Genomic DNA, 23378 nt, shown 5'->3' with positions numbered 1-23378 from the left:
TTGGAGCTAGCTACTTGGGGCTTGAGAAAATGAGCAAGGTAGCAATTTTTGCACAAAGTTGGTGGAGAATAAATACTTTATCTTACCTGTTTTAGAGAGAAGTTTGACAATACTTGACATGCTTTGTTTCTTTTCTATAATTTCATGCGTAAGTATTTACTCTAAAATGATTTCACCCTTGCATCTCACCAAAGGAAAGTACAATATTCAACACTAAAAAGTTGTCAATGGTAGTTGTGATCTGTTCTTATAGTGCATAATATGCCAAAGTGAATTTATTAGATGTTGAATAAGAAAGCAAGCTGTAGAATGGTATGTAGATCCTTTTGCTTCTATAAAGTCTGACGAATATGATATATCCCCTATTTACTTGTACCACAGTATCTAACTGTGTTTATCCAAAAGAGAAAGTGGTCATGTGAGAAAGTGGGCCTCTGCCCAGGTGCCCTTTATGGCCAACATTAAGTGTTAACACTTAAGGAAACATAGTTAACCATTGAACTTGACATGCTACAAAGTACTCAGTAGTGTGTGGTCAGTTATCATGGCAGACTTTCTGTGGCAGGGTAGCTGATGAGCTCTCAGTGGATACCACAAGCATTTGACAGCGTAGCTGAGACAGAGCTGATGGGGAGCTATGTGCTCGTATCCTTTGGACGTTTGGCAGAGCTATGACAGATAGGAACTCTAGCTAGTTTTATTCCAGCAAGTTCTAGGCTTTTTTTTTTGACGGGGGTGGGGGGCATCTACACATAGGAAAGTAGGTGCTAGATTACTGCTTAGAGATTTTTTCTACTCTTCTTCTATCTTTCTGGGACCCAGATTCATTTCAGTTAGCCCTTGTAGTGCTAAGCATTATAACTGAAAGCTTAGATTGGCACCATAGTGAGAACAGTATGGATAGATCAAGGTGAAAGTGTGCAGTTAGAGTTCACTTACATAGTCATCAATTGCACTCCAATCTAGCCTGAGGCAGGATGTAAAAAACTCTGTTGGCTTTACCTCCTTGGATTATTGCCATCTGCAATTAAAGTTGGGGGTTACTGATTAATTGTTACTATACACCCGAACCACCTAGACTTGTGAAAATGTGCATTCCTTGCTGGTAGGATGGGATGGGGCATTCTGAGCATACTCTGAAGGTATTGATCCCCTGTAACTGGAGAATCTGTTGCCTGTGTAGATCTGTTGTCTTTGTGCTGGCTTAGGCAGAAATGGGGTTTGCTTGTTGGTAGACTGTGGTCTGTGTCTCTTGTTGGTAGACTGTGGTCTGTGTCTCTTGTTGGTAGACTGTGGTCTGTGTTTCTTGTTTATTGTATACTTGTCTGTCCGTGATGTGGATTGAAAGATGGAGTTAGGCTATTGTAGTTGGTGAAGATGACAAATCAAAATCACACTCCATGCTCACAGCTTGCCTGACTATTAATCACTCAAGGATGTCCGGGAAATTATAACTTTTCAAATGATTTAGTGATTTTAGAAAAGTACATGTTTTCTCCTCATCATTTATCAGTTATTTTCACTTAGAAAGTTTTAGTGAATCACTGTATCAGTTATGTGTTAGTTTTCTTGAGCCAAATTTACTGGGACACAATTCTGTTGTGGGAATAAAAATTCTACATATGCAATCCTACAGAACTGTATTTGATTTTATGTAACTCACAATAAATTTTGTGAGTATAGAGTTCTTATTGTCCTTTCTTTGTTCATAGGTTGTAGCTGAACACCCAGATGCCTCAGAGGAGGAGATTGAAGAATTGCTTGGGTCCCAATGGAGCATGCTCAATGAAAAGCAGAAAGCACGATATAATACAAAGTTTTCCCTAATGATCTCTGCCCAGTCTGAAGAAGACTCTGGTAAACATACACCTTTACATATGTCTTCTGCTTGGGTGTGATAGAGTGTGACCACATTCACAGAATACCAAATCCCCACCTGCGGTGTTGTGTGTTGTCCGTGTCTCCCCTCCCTGCCCCCCTACCGCGTGCAGGTGATTTGGATGGTGTACAGAACCTTTACTGTGCTGTTTATACAGAGTAGGGATTCTGGCTGTGGTACTTGAGGGTTGGTGTAGGAAAGAAGGAAAGGTGGGTACTTGTAGCACTTAGTCTTAGTTGAATGGGTCAGGCCCAGTAAGAGCAGTTAGTTTCTGGCCTGTTGGCTTGAGTACTTGTGAGATGACTGGTTGACCTTCACTTGGGTGTCTCATTTCTAGGCTTTCAGCGTGAAAACTTTAAGACATAGTACATCAAATATCAGCTTGGGCTATGGCAAGATGAGGAAGAACTGGAGAAAATGTCGGTCAAATTTGTGGTGTATAAGCACTTAGACACACAAATTGTAAAAGACACCCCCCCAAAAAAAAAACCTCACAAAAACAAAAAAAAATCCTGTCAATGAAAAAATAAAGTGTAATATATTTAAATGTTAAGCAAAAATACAGAAACAGTTTGTAATTTCTAAGATTCACTATTGAGTTTTGGAGATGCTAGCTATGAAAGCCAAGGTATCCTAGGCAGTCCTAGAAGAGCTGCCCAGTATTAGATTGTGACCATACATACATTAGTTGCCCTTCTGCCCCTCATGGAATGTACTCATCTTGATTTAGGGTTTGCTAGGTGTCTTACTTTTCTCTTGCTATGACAAAGCACCATGACCAAGACAATTTATAGAAGAAAGAGTTTATTGGGGACTTAAAATTTTAGAGCATGATTCTATGATCATGATGGAGGTAATCATGACAGAAGGCAGATAGACATGGTGCTAGAGCAATAACTGATCTATAAGCATGTGGCAGAGAGGGCTAACTGGGAATGGTGTGGGCTTTTGAAACCTCAAAGCCCACCCTCCAGTAATACACCTCCTTCAACAAGACCACACCTCCTAATCAGTCCCAAACTGTTCCACTTACTGGGGACCAAGCATTCACATCCAAATACATGAGCCCGTGTGGCTTAGTCTGAGTTAAACACTAGAATTACAGATCAGCTCATTATGTTGACTCTGAATAGGCTTGCCTGGTTTTTAGTTTGCCCATGTTTGTTTAGATGCTGTAATTTAAAATAGCAAGAATGTTTAGAGTTTGTGAACTTTTCTTTAAAATGCAGGTTCACCTCATGGTGTGCTAATGCAAGAAGTTTTGAGTAACATTTCTTTTCAGTATGGCTGGTATACGTAAAAGGGGCAGGCATAAGCCAGATTAGCTTACTCTAAATAATAAGTGTATTTGGAGTTGTACTCCGTAGGTACATAAGGATGGTTTTCCACTCATACTGTGTCAAGTGAGTGCTATCCCTAAATGCCTTGAACCATGACTTCCTAATCAGCTTGGTGTTGACCGTAAAGATGTATAATCTTCCATTGTCTGCTGTTCTGCTGACTCGGTGTTAGGGAACTCAGATATCTGGAGGAAGGACTGTGTGTCATCCCAGGTAAAGTGGACAGTGCTCTGGGTATTTATGAAAAAGAGTGACAAACATGCACCTCACAGTGGACTTACAGGTGGTCAGTCTTAGACCTGTGAGTGTAAACCTGCTGAGGTGTCCGTTGGGTCCTTGTGACTCCATAGTGACTGAGTGACAAATCCTCATATCCCGCTCAGCCTTGTAGACAGACCTCTTTCTTCCCAGACTCTGCAGCCAGTCTACAGTAGTGTGGTCAGGATTAAAGCCTAGCCCGGGTTTTCAGAGGCCTCTTCATACTAGCCTAGAGCTAACTATGATTACTTGATTCCTTCACTAGTAACTTGAGTCCCAGAACTGAGGATCAGTCTTATGCCGTAGTTGGCTCCCAAGGTGTGGAACTTGGGCCTCCCCATGAGGCTTTCTGGAGATGTCTGTACTGTGTTAACAAAGATAATGAGTTTGAAAATGACACTGTTAAGTTTTCTAGATAGTAAGGCCTGATGGCAAATACTTGTAGTTTCAGCTACTCAGGAGGCTGAGGATTTAAGGCATTTCTAGCCAATGTAGTAAAATTTTCTTATCCAAGATAAAAAGAAAAAGATGGCTCAGGGTATAATTTAAACCCTGGGTTTTCTCAGTAACACACACACATACACACACACTCACACACACACTCACTCACTCACTCACTCACTCACTCACTCACAAAAGGAAGTTTGATTAAATAGAACCCTAACAAACAGTTGTGCAAATGAAGATAAAGAATTTGTATTCAAAGTAAACATTGGCATATTCAAAGTAGTTGGTTCTAGAATTTATTTTTTTTCTTCTATCATATCTTTTTAATTCAGTGATATTTGAATACTTTATTGTACATTAGTGATATTTAGGGACACCTGAAATAAGGTATTGTCAAATGTATAGCAGGAAGGGCTTAATTTTCACATGCAGATGTAACTTTGCTACTTCAAAATTTGTTATTTAAGCCTAGTGGTGGTGGCACCATTCCCTTTAATTCTAGCACTTAGGAGGCAGAGGCAGGAAGGTCTCTAGGTATGAAGCCACCTGGTCTCCATAGTGAATTCTAGAACAGCCAGGGATACACAGGAAAACCCTGTCTCAACAAATAAAAACAAACAAAAAATAGTTATTCAAGAAAATACATAATAGCAAGTTGTACTTATGTTTATTTATTTAAAAAAAAATTAGATGTTTTTATGTGTGTGAGTGTTCTGCCTGAATGTGTGTATATTCACACAGAGGCCAGAAGAAGGCGTTGGATCCCCTGAAATGAATTACAGATGATTGTGAGCCACTTAGCGGGTTTTGGGAATAAAACCTAGGTCCACTGCAAGAACAAGTGCTCTATACCACCGAACCACCTTTCTAACCCCAAAGTTGTAGTTTTTTGAAATTTAACTTAAATACTACTTGTCTTTGCATGCTTGTAAATAAATACTTCTTTTTCCCCACCCTGAAACAGTGTCTTGCTGTGTAACCAAAGCTGGCATTGAGCTCAAACACTCTCATACTAAGCCTTCCTGTGTGCTGGTATTACCATGTCCACCTGTAATGGACTTGTTTTAACAAAAACAAAAACAAAAAGACTGGGCTGTACTTAAATTTAATTCTATAGCACATTAAAAGTACAGCAAATACCAAGATAATAATCTTTAGGTAAAATATTTATGGGTCCCTAGTTCCTTTTTGCAAAAAGATTGGATTTGTAACATATAGGCCTTGGACATGAACCTGTTTGCTGAGTACTTGTCACTGGTTTGCACGCTGAATGCCAGAGCAGCATGTGAACTCTTTTCCTGTGCATTTACTCCAACTCTCGTTCTTCATTCCAAGGAAATACCAGTGGGAAAAAAAGGACCCACACAAAGAGGACAGATGACCCTCCTGAGGATGTTGATGTAGAAGACGCACCCAGGAAAAGACTTAGGACAGATAAGCACAGTCTTCGGAAGGTAATGTTCTGGGCTTCTCTGGCCTGTGAGAGTGTTTTCTATGGAATTCTCGAGACCCCGACAAGATACAGGCAATGGAGTTTTCTGGGCTCTTGCCACAGTAGTATTTAGTAGTAAGGCTAGCTCTTTTTCTACATTGAGAAGGTCACTGAAGAAAGGAAATGTTCATTAACAATTAGGAACATTAGCACAGGAACTATTTGGTATGAACTTGTTCAGGGAAACAGCATCCAAATGCTTTGAGTAGTATTTTAAGTAATGATTTTTTGATTTTATGTGCTAAAAAATGACTCAGATTGAAGGCCATAGCTCAGTTGTTGATTGTTCAAGGAGCATGGTCCTGACCTTCAGTGTCATTGCTAGTACTTGGTGCCATGCTTTGTCTGTAGGGATTATCGTTCAGTGTGTAAATCAGGAATATGAAAACCCATTAAAGACACTTTTCACTGCAAAAGGAAGTTAAAGAATCTGTGACAGACACTGGAAATGGATTATATGAATTTATTCACTTTGTTTGTAATTCACGATATTATTCACTGGAAACCCAATGTGGGCAGCACTGAGGCAAAAGGGAAACTACAGAATGATTGAAAAGGAGCCCAGGGCTGCAAGTGTCAGTTTTACCAGCATCTGTTAGGACAACTTGCCTAGTATTGAAGGAAAGTGAAACTGACCAAGACCAAAATCTGTGTGTGCAGAGCAGCAGTGGGTTAGTCTGCCTGCTTCTCTACACGTGAAGCTCACATGTAGAGAGAGCCTTTTAGCACCACTTGTTTCATCTGTCTGAGGTAACTGTCAAGTTAACTTTTTGGTAAATTGAGCTTCATTAGGCTTTGTACTGTATATTTGAGTTTATATTTTTCAGGCATTCTGACACAATAGTTATATATTTATGATTTTGAGTCAAGCTTGATACTTTTACTGATCAAGTTGCCTTTATCATCTTTCTTTTTTTCCCTATTTTGAAGAATAAAAAATCTCACATTGCTCAAGTGTAAACTATAGTATTTATAATTATTTTCGTCTATCTACTTATAACTATATTCTTTAAGGTTCTAGTTAGAGTGTTTCATCCATTTTTCCAGTGTATAACGTGTTTCTTGGATTCATTTGCCATCACACAGACTATGTAGTGGTGAAGTATTACTGAGTTAATAGAGTTTAAAAGTACCAAGAAGTACATACCTGAAGAAGCCCTTTAAATATGTGTAATAACATTTTAAATAGTATAATTCATATCAAACATTTAGGCATAATTTTTTATATTAGCTCAACAGATTAGAAAGTAGCACATGATTAAAAAGTAGTAGTGTCTACTCTCAATCCTAGCTTTTGGAATGCAGGGGCAAACAGATCTCTAGTTCAAGGCCAGCCAGAGAGAGCCTTTCAAAAAGTAGTGTTGTCCCTCTGGTTTGGTCTTTATTAATCTAAGTAATATTGCATATAATTCCTGATATGTATTTATTACATATAATGAGCCAGCAGCATTAAGAAAGTTATAAACAGAATTTTTGTGACTACTCTCAATGGAGTTTTATCTGCTCTGGCTATATAGGTATCAGTGAATGAGATCTGAGGTCTGGTACTGTGTGAGGTCCCTGTCTCTTGGAGTGGCACTGTAACCATTAGGCAGCACTGTTCCTGTGCTGTTGTTTATTTTAGGTTGGTTTTTTTGTTGTTTGAGATAGGACCTCTTGTAGCTAGGTTGGTTGAGAATTTTCTCTGTAGCCTAGGTTGGCCTTTTAATTTCTAGTCCTCTTGCCTGTGCCCTCATGAGCACTTGAAGTACAGGCTTGTGCCACCATACCTTGCTGAGGGCATTTTGAATTATAGTTTTCTGTCTTGTCTTGTCTTGTCTTGTCTGTCTGTCTGTCTGTCTGTCTGTCTCTGGCTACCATACTTGCTGAGGGCACTTTGAATTATAGTTTTCTTTCTTTTTGTTTTTACTTACTGGCTGGCTGGCTGGCTGGCTGGCTGGCTGGCTGGCTGGCTGGCTGGCTGGCTGGCTTGTGCCATCAATCTTACTGAAGACATTTTGAACTGTATTTTCCTCTTTTGTTTTTACTGTCCATCTGTCCGCCTATCCATTTACTTGCTTGAGACAGTCTTACTAGCCTTCTCTGGCTTAGAATTTGCTATATATACCAGTCTAGCCTGAAACTCAGAGGGATCCACCTGCCTTGGTTTTCCCAGTGCTAGGATTAAAGGCATGTGCCACCACGCCTGGATTGAACTGCATTTTTCAAAATCCCAACACAAAATATTTGTGATACTAAACCTTTAGTTTTGTGAGACAGGATCTCTCACTATGTAGCCCAGGCTGGCCTCAAATTAACATATCCTCACCACCATATCCAGTTCCCTTTTTTTTTTTTAATTTATTTCTAGGAATTGAATCCAAGGTTATAGTAGACATAGGTTCTACAACTAGTTAACCCCTTTTTTATTTTGAAGATATATATATATATATATATATATTTTTTTTTTTTAAAGAATTATTTATTTGTTTTATGTATGTGGGAACACCATTGCTGTCTTCAGACACACCAGAGGAGTGCATCAGATCTCATTACAGATGGTTGTGAGCCACGATGTGGTTGCTGGGAATTGAACTCAGGACCTCTGGAAGGGCAGTCAGTGCTCTTAATCTCTGAGCCATCTCTCTAGCCTTGAATATTTTTTTAACAATCTATTTTTATTTGTGTGTGTGTGTATGTGTGTGTGTGAGTGTGTGTGTGTTTAAGTGTATTCTTTGGAAGCCAGAAAAGGGTGTTGAATACCTTTGATCTCAAGTTATAGATGGTTATTGAGTTTTGAGACAAGGGTCCTGAGACCCAAATGTGGGTCTTCTGAAAGAGCAGCAAGTATCAAGTAGCTAAAATTACAGGCTTTAGCCTTTTGAAACTTTTCCCTTAATCTTCAGTTGTGAAGGTGTTTTATTAATGATCTCTGTGAGGTAAATGTGGAGTTTGTCTCAAAATTTAGAAATCTTAGTGTAGTAGTAATATGAGTTACCCTAGTGATGCTGGCATCGACAGAGCAGAGGTGACTTCAGTTTGATTGGGCCTCTTGAGTAGAAAACTAGATTTCCTCCTAATTTTTATTCTGCTTTGGGTTCAGTGGGAAGTTTGGGTAGCACATGAATATAACTTATGTAAGGTACCTTAACAGAACTACAGCAGGTATTAGCATAACCCTGCCTATCTACCCTTCTGACAGCTTCTAGAGAGAATTGGTTTAGGGTATTTAAAAAAAAGTCATTTTGGACAACTGTGGTCTTGTCGAGTGTGAGGAATACTTTTCCAAAGGAAGAATTTTCTATTTTGTAAAATTTCAGCAGCCTGTGTTCATTCACATTAGGAGATTTTTTCCTTTGTTTTCTTTCTCTTTGTCCACCCCCCCCTTTTTTTTTTAAATAACAGAGAGAGACAATCACCGACAAAACGGCTAGAACGAGCTCGTACAAGGCTATAGAGGCAGCCTCCTCACTCAAGAGCCAGGCAGGTAATGTGCTCAGGCTTCTTCCTGGCTCTTCTGGGTGCCTGGGTGGGTGAGCAGGGAGGCCTGGTTCTGCTCTTGGGGACCCTCTAGTGTGGGCACCTGAGAGGGACAGGGAAAATGAAAGCAGGGCTGGGCATGAGGGATCCAGGGGTGCCTCAGAAGAGTCATCAGTTAAGCTAATACCAAAAATAGATGGAAAAGATCTTGTGGAATTGAAAAATACCTGATTTAATGCGCAGACTGTAAGGGTTCGGTCATATTGAAGTTACTTTTCTACTGATTTTTCACTTGACTTCATTATCTGTCAGTTTGAAATTTTATTAGAAGAGAAATTTTAACCAGAAATTCTGAGTTCTTTATGAGATGAGTTGTTACCATAAGTTCTGTCACTCTGATTTAGGCTCTTGATGGTACTTAACCAGCCAAGAGTAAAAGTCACGACTAGTTGTTTCTATTTCATATGATAAAGAAATCAGCTTAAAGGACTTTCTTTGAAAAACAGCTTAGCTAAGCAGTAACAAGGAAAAATCAGACCCTTTGGCCGGTGTGAATGATTCTGTGGAGACACTTGTCTGATAGGTTAACACAGAAACACCATGGGTAAGCCGTGATGGTTAGAGATTGTTTTCTTTGTGCTGCACAAGGTTGGTGACATTTTTAAAAATTAGCTGTTTTTTAAGCAAGGATTTGTAGCATTTGTGAAATTTGAACATAGGATTGCTATTAAAACATGAAAGTGATATTGTTTTTAGAGGTATACTCTAGGCATTTTAAGCATGAAATTATCTATAGAATTTGTGTGAAATAATCCTGCAGTGGGTCGTGGATCCAGGTATGGACAAAGCTACATTGGCCCTGGATTGTTGGTTTTGGGGTGGAATAGGTGGTAGGAGTCTTTGTTTAGTTTGTCTGCCTTTTTTTTTTTTTTTTTTTTTAAAGTCAGTTTTCAATGCTTCAAAGTTAAGGCCTTAGTGACAGCTATAGGAACCAAAAGATTCCTATTTAGGACTTTACTTTTGTGAAGGGGTTCATTCAAAACAGTAAGGAGGTGGGAAGTTTAAGGTTTTAAACTTTATAAAATAAACTTGTTTTACAGCAACGAAAAATTTGTCTGATGCTTGCAAACCACTGAAGAAGCGAAATCGGGCTTCTGCAACAGCGTCTTCAGCACTTGGGTTTAACAAAAGTTCATCTCCTTCTGCATCCTTAACTGAGAATGAGGTAAAATAATGATGATAGTGATACATGGCCTTCGTGAAGGCTGTTAGGTGCTCAAGGCAGCGTGAGTGCAGATTCCATTTTAAAAGGATTGTGCTGGTGTTCTCCATAGGTGTGGGTGAGTTTCAGGTGTTCTTAGCCATGTAAAATTCACAGAATTAAGAAATGGTGCACGGTTTCATTTTGAACTGAGCACTTTGGATATAAGCACACTGCACATGGTGAATGTGTAGGTGCACACATACACTTCATTCTTGTCGCAGAGGAATTGTTGCGATCTGATTTAAAATGGTATGTTCTGTAAACCTGACTCTGTTTTCTCACATGAAAGGAAATTCACTCTGGCTCTCCCAGGACATGCTGTGTTGACCATACTGACATTTGCTACTGTGCGTCCACACTGGTGGAATGGAGACACTCACAGCCTGTGGGGAAGCCAACGGTTTCTCTGTCCTCTGTCTTGCGTGTCTCTGGTCCTTTGTTCTGGCATGTCTCAGGTGTGAGTGTGGAGGCAAGGTAGAACTGTCACTGTACTTAGAATTCCTGTGTTTCTGGTCTTGCAAAATACACGATAGCAAAGAGTAGGTGGTATTGTAATAGGCTGCTGCTGCCGCCATCACTGTAGCGTATGGCATGTAGATGTCGTTACCAAATCTAAAGTCTGCAAATGCCAAAAACAAGGAATAGCCACAACTTCAGGAATCATTATTGTTTCTATTTTGTGCAGAGATAGTTTTAATTTCTTGATTGTAGTGACTACCTTTATGGATCTTACTTTCCACTTTTAATTTCTTGTTCTTTTGATCGCTGTAATTCTGTTTTTGTTTTTTGTTTTTTTTCCTCATTGTAGACGAGATTTATTTTCACAGTATTTGTAAGGAGTTGTAACTTTGGTCTTCATTAGCAGGATAGTGAGATGGGAAGTAGGTAGGCCCTTTTCTCCTTATGGATCAGAAGGAGCTCTTCTCATCTGACCTGGTCTGACCTGTGTCATGGTCCCTAGTAGGGTTGGGTGTGTCCTTGCTCTTCTTTTTACTGGTGGTGGGCTGGGCCTTCCATTGCATGATGGTTAGGGACCTGGGTGGCCCAAGGAGCACCCTTGAGAACTCTGTTGCTCACTGCTCTGAGTATGGTGTAAATTTAGACTGTTCGTTTAGTGGGACCTCAGTCATAATCTAAAGTGTTCATACTCATGGGACTGGGACTTCCTTATAGTTGTTATATATAGAAAACTAAGCATTTCTTAGACACTTCGCTGCTGAGCTTCTATCTAAAATGTTACTGAAATATGAAAAGGCTAGTTTTATATAAATTATTTTTCATTTTTCTTTTACCCATATTTATACTAGCATTTTAGAAAGTTAAAGATGGTCTACAGTTCAGGTTAACCATATTAAAAATGAAAGGGTTTCTGTTATAGAAACCCTTTCATTTGGGCATTAAAGTTGGACTTTCCATTTATGATTTTTTTTTTTTTTAAAGTGCTGGGGTTAGAACCCAGGGATTTGTGAGTCCAGGCAAATGTCCTATTTCTGAGTTACAGCCTATGAAATTTTTCAAACAAGTTTTTCTTGCTTTATATTTTGATCTTTTTATCCAGTTGGTATTTTACATATGCTGTTGTTGGACAAGGGAGAGAGAAAATTATCGAGTTACTGAACTTGTATCTATTATTCCTGGTCATCAGTATTGATATTGAAGGTGAAAACGGTGAGGGGAGAGAGAGCAGTTGCTGGTGCTGCTCAGTAGTCTGCACCAGGAAAGGCTAAGGTGGAGCATTTTGTGACAAGACTTAGTTGCAATATCAGAGGCTGATAGATGATTTAAGTACATTCTTTTATGTTGGAAATGTATTGGATTCAAATCCCTTCTTACATTTTGAAGGGGATATATAAATCTTACTTTTTGTTCCTTAAATAAAATAATTTAACTTTCTAGACCTTCTCTATTAGGTTACTTATGTGGCTTATGTAAATATTCCATTGTAGCTTATTTTATAGAGTTGCACTGTTAATTTAAAAACTTTAGGTGACCCAGTAGATTTATCTATATGCATTAGCACTACTAACCCCACAGTGAGTTTATGAGTGTGTAGTGCTGAGTGCCTGCTAACACGTGAGCTGTGGGGACCGAGTCTGGTTCTGATGTGAAATTACTGTTTGGGGGTCAGACTCCCTCCTCACTTTGGGACACTTAGGTTCTGCATGTTTGTATTATTTCCCCTTCACCACACTTGATTGAAAGAAAGAGGATTATGTAGGGTTGGTATTCAAGACATGTTGTAGTTTAAGTTCTTAAAAATGTATGATAAATTTATATTGGAATAATTATTTATTACATGATATTACATCACCCCAATGAAGAGATTAAAATTGCACACTTGCATGACAAAGGCCTGTGAAGGAATTGATGTGATATAAGTGTTTTGTAACTTCATTTTTTGTTCCCTTAGTAGAGCAAATTCTTATTTTTTTCGCCTTCACTGGTAACAGCTTTTATGGGAGCCCACATCAGTCAAGTTGGACTTGAACTCAGCCGCCCTGTACTGCACTTAGAATGATGTAATACCCCAAGATGTCTGCTGCAGGTGGTGCCTCATCGTATACACTAAGTGACATTTCTATCACAATCATTTTATGGAAGATGTGTGATAATCTGTTTTTACTGGTATTAATAAACACATACAATGAAGAAAACAGATAACAAATTTTAAGACCAAGGTAAGATACTCAATCAAGGCCATTTAATCAATCACATTCATCCCATAATAGAAACACATTCATATTCTAATGATCAGTCTAAAGTTCACGTTGAGGAGGAGGCCCTTCAATTGAGGTTGCCCAGACAATTGACAATGCACCATGTTGAAGGGTTATCCTGTTAATGCTCATTTTTTCCTCTGATCCATAACTTACTCAATTTTTATGGAAAATGTCAGCATCTGTTCTATCAGTAAGAAAGAACAAGCAGGACACATTAAAGGTTCTTTGTCAGCTATTTTCATTGCCAATGAAATGTATTCAGTATTGTAGATAATAAACCAATTTTCCCACACAGAAGGCAGGAAGAATTTTGATTCTGTCCTTTTTTACTTGACAGTTTTACTATGACACTAGACCCAGTAGATTTTTAGGGGAACATACGATTAATAGTATCATGGTGAACCATTCAACTGTTGATCTAGTCACTGATATCTAGAAGACACCACAATCAGTTTACTTACAACAACCACATCATCAGTTGCTTTTGTAGAGCATCAGCATCATGTTTTCAATGTTGTGGTCCTGGATGTCCAGCTGGGGCTACCCAGGGGCCCGCATGTCTGCATGGGAGGAAAGGCTCCACCTGCCCTTAGCTCAAGAAGCAGAGCTTGTGCTATGCACGGGATGTGTGAGCGGTGCCCAGGCCGTTCCACACAGACACCTCAGTGTTGGACCTGTGATGAAAGTTTCTGAGAAATACTTTTGTTCCAAACCATTAAGTAATGTAACGCATGTAAAACACGTAGAGTGCCTGGCACCATGCAAGGACTCAGTGGTTCACTATTGTGACAGTAATGGTTATTACAATAAAAATAATAAAATCACCATCATTCTATTTTTATCCAAAAGTATAAATTTTGCTTTGGCATGAAAAATGATTCCCTTGACTGCATCATGCATGTGCGGAAAAAAATAAATCCAGAAGTAGCAGAACCCTAGCTCTGTTTGTGTGACACAGGAGGGTATTAGACTATGAGGTTGTGGTCTGGTAAGTCACTTAGCTGGCTCTGCTTAAATGTATTTAGAGACATGACCTCAGAGAATACCTAGTGTGAACATTCTAAGTTGTACTGTTCTTAACAGACATGAAAGATCTCAGGTAAATAAAAAAAACTAAAATATAAATTACAAAATTAAAAAAGTATGAAGAAATTATGATGATGTAGAAATGGCCCTGGTTTAATAAGTGATTTTTCAAAAGTAAAGATACTATCCCAGAAGGTCTTGGGCAGAAATGAAGGGATTTCATTGGAAATTAGAGCATGATGAATTTTGAGTGGGTGTCCAGGAAGCAGCTAGAGGATAGGCACTTCGCTCTGCGATGGGGAAGCGAGGACTTCAGAATTAATGGTGATGTTCGCAGAGTGGCATAGTTAGTACCTATTTGAGATTCGAGAGTATGAGGGGACAAGGGCAGGATCCTGGAATGTTCTTTCACTGAGGAAGACAGAACTCACTTTGGGACCAGGGGTTGGAGCAGGTCCTCTGCATTCTGCAGTGAGTGTGGAGTGAAAGTCCTCCATGCCTGCCCCAGATTTTCCTGCCCCAGAGACCAGTGGTAGTCTTACAGGAAATAAGCAGAGTTCTGTGTCCGCTCATGGCTGCTCTCTCCTCAAAGAGGTGAGTAGAAAGGAGACTCTTGTTTAAAAGAGTCTAGCAAGAAGCAACAGCTTGTCTGCTAAGAGTACAAAAATTATGTGACAAATTTATTATGCTACAAATTTAACATGGAATTCCTTCATTTTCTATAAAGATGTCAAAAAAGCAGTGCTACCTCTAGCCTTAGGTCTTCTGAACTGCCCGCTGATGAGATGAGTTTCGCTTTTGCCATATAAACAGTTATTGCCACTTGATTCTATTTGGCTGCCTTCAAACTATTGTTTGTAGACTGTATTTGCTTGGCAAGGGGAGGTAGCTTTCTGTATAAGGCTCTGATTCTAACTAGGTGAAGACTTATGTGAATGAATGTACAAAGGTTTGCACTGTAGCTGTTGTAACAGAGCAGTGCACCAGGGCATCCATGAACTGGATAGAGACCCGTGCTCAGCAGCCAGGTCTTCAGGTGCTCCTCCTCATCAGCCCCTCTGCTGCAGGTGGACTCCTCCCTTCCTGGCAGCTTTTCCTCAGCGTTTATGAAAAGTGAATGTTGTCTTTTGGTCATGATGCCTTTAAGTGTAGTTGTAGCTCAAAATGGTTTTTTAGTATTCATAGCTATTTACATTTCTGTTTCCCAATAGAAGACAACTTCAGTATTTTTAAGAGGATATTCTGAAAACCAACTTGAAATCTAATCATGACAAGGAAGTAAAACACAGGCTCTAAGATGAGACAGTCCTTGCTCCATGCAGGAAGGCAGCCATCCCATGTACTGCCTCTGAGGAGGTGTAGAACAGCCTGCTGCTGGCATGAGTGGACGGATTTTTAAGTTGGTCTCCCAGTCAGGTTATATTTATAATGGGATTAGTTGAGTTCATGCAGAAGCACCAGAAAACTTTTTTTTTTTTTTTTTTTTTTTTGGTTCTTTTTTTGAGGGCTGGGGACCCGAACCCAAACCAGCTTCCTAAAACTGCTAATCCCCCAACCCCACCAGAAAACTTAAAACAGGGTTCTCTGGGGCTGGGAGCCAGATGAGGGACGGGGCCTTTTCATTAATGAGAGAACATGTCACAAGAAAAGCAAGAAAAAACCTAACAAAAACCTAACCTGATAACCACATGTCTGAGACTTCACGGACTCGTCCCGGGGTTGTATCTGGAGCCTGTGGGCTGGCTGGATGATACAGGTGACTGGCACCTATTAAGAGTCTATAACATAAATACCACAAAAAGAAGGAAATAAAGATGATAAGTAAATATCTCATTCCTCAAAGAATGACGCCTGTGTTTGTGTAAAATTTAAATGATTAAAGAGTGCTCCTGACAAGGGATCTCATAGCCTGGAGTGAGGGCCAGAACTTCTGTCTGTCCTTCAGCACTGGTGTGTGTTCTTTATAAGCTCCTAGCTCACTCGGGCAGAATGAAGAACCCCGACTGAGTGGTTCTTTGTTGGCCTCAGTTGCTCTGGTGGGCCCGAGCTGTCCTGTGAGATCATCGCCCCCTTCTTTAGGAACTGTTTGTCCAGTGGCAGGTTAACTATAGGGTCAGGGGCCCTTAGTTTGCTTTCTTTCTCTGTCATTTGACTCTAAGGTCAGTAGGTCTCACACAGACTCAGACATACAGGTTGCTGATCACCTTGCATCCTGATGTCCAAGTGGACTTCTGTTAGGAACCAGGCCCTTCGGGAAGTTTAGTGTGCAGCACCTTATTTTAGCCTCAGTTAACCCATTATCCACTTTTTGAAAAATCAGTTCCAAGGACTGTGTTTATATTTCAGAGATAATTTCCAAGTTTTCTTTTGCTAGAATAAAGTGTAGGGCTTTCCTAACATCAGAGCTTTTAATGCTTCTTACTGATACTGACTGAGAAAGGTTTTGGGTTTTGTTTTAAAAAATCTTGATTCCTATGTATTTTAGCATTTTTGGTAATTGCAATTGACTTTGTTTCTTTAGGAACTTTTTTATTGTTTTACTTAGAATATTAGATTTTTTTCCCCCACTAATTTTTCTGCCAGTGAAGGAAAATGGTCATCCTTAGTACACAGAAAAGTATATTTTCATTTTTCCTTGTTTGACAGTGGTAAGGGAAATGCTTTCTGGGGTGTAACTAACAAGGATGTACTTTCAGTAACCTGATGCATCTCATCTCGTCAGTCCTGTGTGCTGTATCCACATTTATATATATATTTTTTTCTAGCCTACGTAGTTGTCCAGCTTTTAACAAATAACTATGGCAGTATTTTAAACATGCTAGCATTTCAGGGGTATTCTACTTTTTAAAAACAACTAGGATCAGGTGGAGTCCTAGTTTTGGTACAAGGGCATTGCCAGTCACATGAGCTAAGGAAGCAAGTGGGCTGGCGGTTCCTCTGTCCTCAAGCCTTTCACATGAGGACAGATGGCCTGTTGCTGCAGCTGGCTGGACCAGGCTCCCCCGCAGCCTGCTCCCAAGGGATGGCTGCTTCTGAGGACATACCTGGGACATGGTTGAGTCAGTAGAGCATTTAGGACTCACTTAACTTTGGATAAGGGCATGCCTTTATGGGAGCAGCAGCTGTATGGCTGAGTGGCCACAGCCCTCACTTAGACTCTGCTTTCCTTTTACGCTAACTGTGTAGAAACCGACTTTAGATTAAATGACTATGAAGCACAATGACATTCTGTGGACTAAAAGGTTTTTTGTATTTTGGGTTTCCCCCCTCTTTCATGTCCTCAGTAACTCATACCTGGCTTTGAATTAGGATCGGCTAGGAGGGTTCTAGTCTGTGCAAACTCTAATAAAAATTATTTTGAATTCTAGGATTTTAGAATGGTTGACTTAATTTAAAATTGTCTTAATTCCACTCTTAATACTTCACTGTGATGTTAACTTGGAAGACCTGCTGAAGATTAGTCTTAATTTTAGACCATTATATCTGCTGAGCACAGGATTCTTATCATTTGTAAATCTAAAACCGTCTGTGAACGCACTTCTATGCGTCTTCCTTTATGAAAGCCTAACTTAAAACATGAAAATAATGTTGGTTATAGAAATATTTATTGTTCAAGGTCTGTAATTGTATTTTAAAATGATGTAGTATTCAACTTGTGAAGGGATTTGTTTTGTCAAAAAAGTTAAAACCTCAATGTGTATCAGCCCGCAGAAGGGCAGGGCTCTGCTTTGTGGCCACAGTCGGGTAAACCACAGTCGCAGTTATTGAGCCTTTCTGATGGCCGCATAGCTCCTGGCAGTGGGTTGGAAGACTTCTACTGGGTCATGTGATGTTTGGTAATGCCATCTTGCTCGAACTCCCTGTGATAGACGAGACCACACTTCCTGTCCCTGAGGGAATGTGTGTCTGAGGCAGGTAGGCACCTCGGCACGATCACATACCAAGTAGAGAGTGGAGAAAGTATTTCAGACTCAAGAAAACTTTGGAAAGTCAGGAACTAAGCTGCTTGGAAATCAGTGCCACAAGCATGACCTTGGTGGACACAGGAAGCCACAGGAAAATTCTTGACAGTCTGTGTCCCATCAGTCACTGCATTTTTATTTTTCCAAATACATCCTGTTGGATACTGAATAGATTACAGATGTTGTAGACTGAGGTCTGGGACTGTGTTGGGACCATACAGGTGGTGATATGTCACTTCCACAAATGGCATCTCCAAGTAAGCCGTCACGTGGTGCACATGGAGGTGGAGCCTGCCGCTGGAGTGAGGCGCACACTTGACTCTACTTGCGGGTGGTTTGCTGAGCAGAGAGCTGAGGGCCTCTGGGCCGGGTAGGGTTTGTCCATTTGTGGGGGAGGACGTGGTGAAAGTGGACCTTCTACAATCTGTCATGAACTGTGATATTGTAAGGTCTATATTCTGTATGTGGATAACAGACCCAATCAGGAAACGAGCCTTATGTGTGTCGCTAACATTTATATTTCCATTCGAAATGTGTATTCAGTGTTTATTTCCTCAAACAGACTTTGTTAATTTAGGAAATATCTCCAAGTGGAAACGTGCTAACTTTCTGTAAATCTTAAATAAAAGGTGCTGTTCCTTCCTCTGACCCAGGACTGGTTTGTGTTTTCTGTCTTTCTTTCCATTCCTTTCTCTTTTTATAGTTTTGAAAATTGTTTTATCCACACTGAGGGAAGAAGTGGGTTGGTGGATGGAGCATGGGCTCTCTTCCATGGATGATGTGCTAAACACCCTTTGGGTCTCAGTTCCTCCATTAGTCAGATGGGTCATCCTTGTGGGGCTATGGGAGCTGCTCTCTGAGCCAGGGCAAGCTTTGTGGCCACTGATTCCTGAGGCCCTGGGCTTCCCTAGTACTTTCTCCTGTCTCATCTCAGAAGTGCTCAGACCCCACCTGTGACCCTCATATCTGATGGATGTATTAAATTTGGAGTTTGAACTCCGAGCATTTCACGTTGCCTCTTTCTGGATGTTGATGTTAAAGAAGTGGGAGGTGAGCTGATGGGAGAGGGATTGGCAATGGGCCCTGTAGTTCCAACTAGTGAGCCTCCTGGTGACAGACCTTGCGCTGTGACATTAAGCTAGTGTTCTTCATGCTATTTACATCTTCCTGAAAAAGGTGAGAAAATACATTGAAAGGCCTGTGTTTATTCCTTCATTACATTTTTGCTGCTATGTGTCTAGTGAGACTAGAAAGGAATCACACTAAGGCTGTCCCTTGCTCCAATGGCCCATCAGAGCCACCGGAGCCCTTGTTAATTTATCCCACTTTAACACTGAGTTCAGATCAGAAAATACATGTTTTTTCTCTCATTGCTCCCAATAATTTCAATGAGATAAAGGGACAGCTCATCAATCAGTAAGGCTGCAGAATCAATGGGCCAGAGTCCCTGGTGAGTTTGTTTTTGTTTTTTAATGTGCCCTAATTACACTATCTAGCTTTGTGTTCACTGGCAAATAATAAGCCTGTAACATAATTATTTGTGTTTTTTGAGGTAAACATGAAACAGAGTTAATACTCTTTTGGCTTTGTTTTATCTCCAAAATTCAATTTTCAACACTTTTTAAGATCAGATAAAGACAAAAAAATTAAGCACTTCTATTTGATAGATGAAAGGACTTTCTATTTTCACATTTAAACATTTACTGGTAGTACTTGTCAAGTGAGGACAGGATGAATTGTGTAGCAAGGGTAAGGTTGTAGCTAGATCCTAATTTCTGTTCAGTGGAGGGGAGTCAGAAAGATAGGTGCTTTCTTTACCATTTCTCCCAAGTCTTTTCCTTAGATTCAAGTATTAAGGAAGGCAGAAATTATTTCTTACCTTTCTGTGGGGCAGAGCAGATGAATTGGGTGGGACCAGTTAGCAGTCAGGCTGCAATGTGTGTCAGTGACTTTCCTGACTCTTGAATCAGTTCCAGGGGAGCAACCTGCTTCTGGGGGAGCACAGTGTCCTCAGTAAAGTGAGAAACAGCTACTGTGAGATCTTTTTTGCAATTTCGCTTTTCTTTTTTTTTTTTTAATTCATCTGGTATTTGGGTCTGAATATATTTGGTAAGAAAGGGCAAGAATATCCCAGAAATTAGTTTACTTAGAGATAATTGCATTTTCCTAAGTTGCTTTATTTAAAGGAATATGTCTTATGTACATATGTGTATTAAATATTGAGTAGAATAAAGTCCACTTCTGAAGTTTTCTATGCAGCTTTTACAAGTTTTATTACTTCCAAAGCCACTGGGTGATAGGGCAAGAAGTGGGCCATGTCCAAAGGATGTGGCCACCTGTTTTCTGTGGCTAGTGAACTATGGTTCACCTCCTTCATCTCCAGGTCTCAGACAACCCAGGAGATGAACCGTCAGAGTCTCCGTATGAAAGTGCAGATGAAACACAGACTGAAGCGTCCGTCTCATCTAAGAAATCTGAAAGAGGAATGGCTGCCAAAAAGGAGTACGTGTGTCAGGTGAGGGGTAGGCGGTGTATGATATATTGGTGAGGGCTTCTCATGAAGCCCTAGAACAGCAGACTGAGTTTCCAGCATCTTCTTCTTGCCCCATCACTACTCACAGATATCTGTTTGGAAGAGTTAGAGTGTCAGCAGAATTCTGGTATTAAGTTGCCTAAGTTAACATTCATTCCCAGGTGGAATGTGTTTCATGTACAGCACAAGGGGGTGTGTGTGTGTGTGTGTGTGTGTGTGTGTGTGTGTGTGTGTGTGTATGCTGTAAGAGGTAAGGTGCTAGGGTGATATGGTGCCTTTGCTGCCTATTTAATTCATTGGGTAGGCAGTCATGGTTTGGGTTGGTGTAGTAGATCCAGATTCCTACAGTGGCACTGCCTGGGTCAGTGTCCTACCTGTGCTGGATTATGGGCTGGTGATCTTAAGAAAGCTACTCACCTCTCTGTGCTTTAGTCCCTGCACCATTGTGAGGTGTAGTCTGTGTCAGTATCCGTGTGGGGCTGCTGATTCGTTTATAGTTGGAAAATGCCTGACAGTCAGCTCCATTGTTCCCATCTTTGAAAGGATGGCTTGTTTATAATGGGACTATGCCATGGGTCTTGTTTTTTATTTGTTCTGTTTCATTTTTGACATTCACATGTGAGCTGAAAACGTGAGTGTATGTTTCTTGCTGAGGACCTGACACTGTAACTTAACCTGTCTGTTGTCTGCAATCCTGCTAAGTACGTCACTCTGGTTATGCTCATTGGCATGCCAGAGACAGAATCAAATTGTCCCCTGTGGTGAGGAGGGTCCCAACTGTTCACGCTACCCTCTGCTCCCCACAGCTGTGTGAGAAGACAGGCAGTCTCTTACTGTGTGAAGGCCCCTGTTGTGGAGCATTCCACCTAGCCTGCCTTGGACTTTCCCAGAGACCAGAAGGAAGATTCACCTGCACTGAATGTGCCTCAGGTAAGCCCCAGCTTCCAAGGCCGGGGGTTTATGTGGACATCAGGACGTTTATGCTGTCCTGTTCTGTGCTTTCTTCAGTTGCAGATGACTCATTTGGCAGAGAAATCCTACACTAACTGGCTCAAAGTGTGGGATTCCTCTGAGCCGCTCTCCCACTGTGCTGTATTAACTTGAACCACAGCATCACTGCACAAAGTAGTTCAGCATACAGTGACTGGTGGAGTAAGGAGGTAAAAGGCTATGCACTTCTCCAAATGCTTTTGGGTGCTAGCCTGAGCCTTGCTCTACACGGGTCAGTTGCATTGCACCTTCAAACAGTCCTGCCTAATTAGTAGACAGTTAGAGAATACTGGTGTTTGTTCTTTACAAAGACTTGATCTAACTCAGCTTAATTTCAGCAAGACGTTAACCGAGGAGCTGACTACCATAGGATCACAGTGAGAAGATGAAGTGCACAGTAGCCCCTGCTCCACACTGACTGGTCCCAAGAAGAGTCGAGCTGCCCAGGCAGCCAGGCTGCAGTAGTAAACGTCAGATACTAGTCTTTGTAGAGCCATAGCAAGTCTTTGCTGTATTGGTGAGTGGGCAAGGAAGGAGAAAGACTTCTTGCATTTAGGTGAAGCTGGAGATTAGATGACAGTGAACTCTGATGACTGGGGTTTCTCCTGAAGACTTAGACTAGTCATCAAAGTTGGAGACAGCTAGAAGCTTTAGCTGCCTTGTGCCAGTTGCTCACAACTGCAACTTAACTCTTGTTCTCTGTACCTGTATCTTCTCTTTACCACTTGTTAGGGATTCACTCATGCTTCGTATGTAAAGAAAGCAAGATGGAGGTGAAACGCTGTATGGTAAACCAATGTGGAAAGTTTTACCATGAAGCCTGTGTGAAAAAATACCCTCTCACTGTGTTTGAGAGCCGAGGCTTTCGCTGTCCTCTCCACAGCTGTATGAGCTGCCATGCCTCAAACCCTTCAAATCCGCGGCCATCAAAAGGTACAGATAGATGTGCCCTTAAAACTTGGGTGTGGGTTCACTGGCAATGTGTGGGTGCTTCTGAAAGCGGGCCCGTTGAAGCCCAGCACGTGTCAGCAGATTATGAGCGCTAACAGTCTCCAAAACCTCCCGCTTTTCTGCTGACTCATCACAAGATGAGTCAAGTGTTTTTCCCCCGTAACGTAAGACCTGCTTCCATTCCATTCTTTCCGTATCTGTTAGCACATTCAAAATTTTGATTTTCAACAAAGGATACTACCTGAGCTATTTCTGGATTCTGTTTGCTCATTTTTAAAGGCACTTCATATATCAGGGAAATTTTTTTGTAATACAAGAGGTAGAACCCTAGGCAAGTGCTTTACCACTGAACTTCGTCCTCAATTCAGAAATAGTTTTAAATCAAATTATGTACGTGAAAGATAAGGCTCGTTGTGTGGGATTGGAGAGTGTAGCCTTATCCTGGTCATAAGGCTGATCTGCCAAGATACATTTTGCAATATTTAGGGAGAATTTGCTGTCAATATCTAGTAGGTAGAATGGCCAAACCCCAAACGACAACAGCACTAGGTTAAGAAATGCTGGTTGACTCTGATTTCGAATGTGATGTTTAAATGGTGTCTTTTTTTCAAACACTGTTTTGAAACCTTTGCCTTCCTGGAAAGTATTGTTACTAAATAGCTCCAGAGTCTGCCATCTTAAATTTTCCAGTTTTCTTAGGCTTGATGATGTTGGCCATCATAAAGTATTTGTGGTCCTCAGGATGTTATTTCCTTCAGGTAAAATGATGCGGTGCGTCCGATGCCCTGTCGCCTATCATGGCGGGGATGCCTGCCTGGCAGCGGGATGTTCCGTGATTGCTTCTAACAGCATAATCTGCACAGGCCACTTCACTGCCCGCAAGGGGAAGCGGCACCACACTCATGTCAATGTGAGCTGGTGCTTCGTGTGTTCCAAAGGTAAGGGTGGGCTCTGTGTGTGTCAGCTCAGCAGAGGCCGAAGGTGTCACCTCAGTCCTCTGCACTAAGGGGGTCACATGGACTCTAGGAAGGTGACTTTGGTGATGCCATTGAGGGTT

The 23378-nt window shown here is 40.8% G+C and overlaps 1 protein-coding gene across 13 annotated transcripts in view; it reads left to right on the top strand.

Annotated features, from left to right (window-relative positions):
- Positions 1-23378, top strand: part of Nsd2 (nuclear receptor binding SET domain protein 2) — a 74209-nt gene that overhangs the window by 38947 nt on the left and 11884 nt on the right. For 12 of the 13 annotated variants that reach the window (XM_032916675.1, XM_032916670.1, XM_032916676.1 and 9 more), the window contains 8 exons: positions 1713-1857; positions 5260-5378; positions 8801-8882; positions 9976-10100; positions 20231-20362; positions 21187-21310; positions 22103-22303; positions 23080-23259. In XM_032916675.1, coding sequence (XP_032772566.1) covers positions 1713-1857; positions 5260-5378; positions 8801-8882; positions 9976-10100; positions 20231-20362; positions 21187-21310; positions 22103-22303; positions 23080-23259 — 1108 coding nt within the window. Of the gene's footprint in view, positions 1-1712; positions 1858-5259; positions 5379-8800; positions 8883-9975; positions 10101-12589; positions 13773-20230; positions 20363-21186; positions 21311-22102; positions 22304-23079; positions 23260-23378 lie in introns of those variants that run through there. The other variant, XM_032916681.1, reaches the window with a different exon arrangement.

Source organism: Rattus rattus, chromosome 11 (assembly GCF_011064425.1).
Source record: "Rattus rattus isolate New Zealand chromosome 11, Rrattus_CSIRO_v1, whole genome shotgun sequence".
NCBI lineage: Eukaryota > Metazoa > Chordata > Mammalia > Rodentia > Muridae > Rattus > Rattus rattus.
Note: the sequence above shows the minus strand (reverse complement) of the source record. Positions and strands in the feature narration are given on the sequence as shown.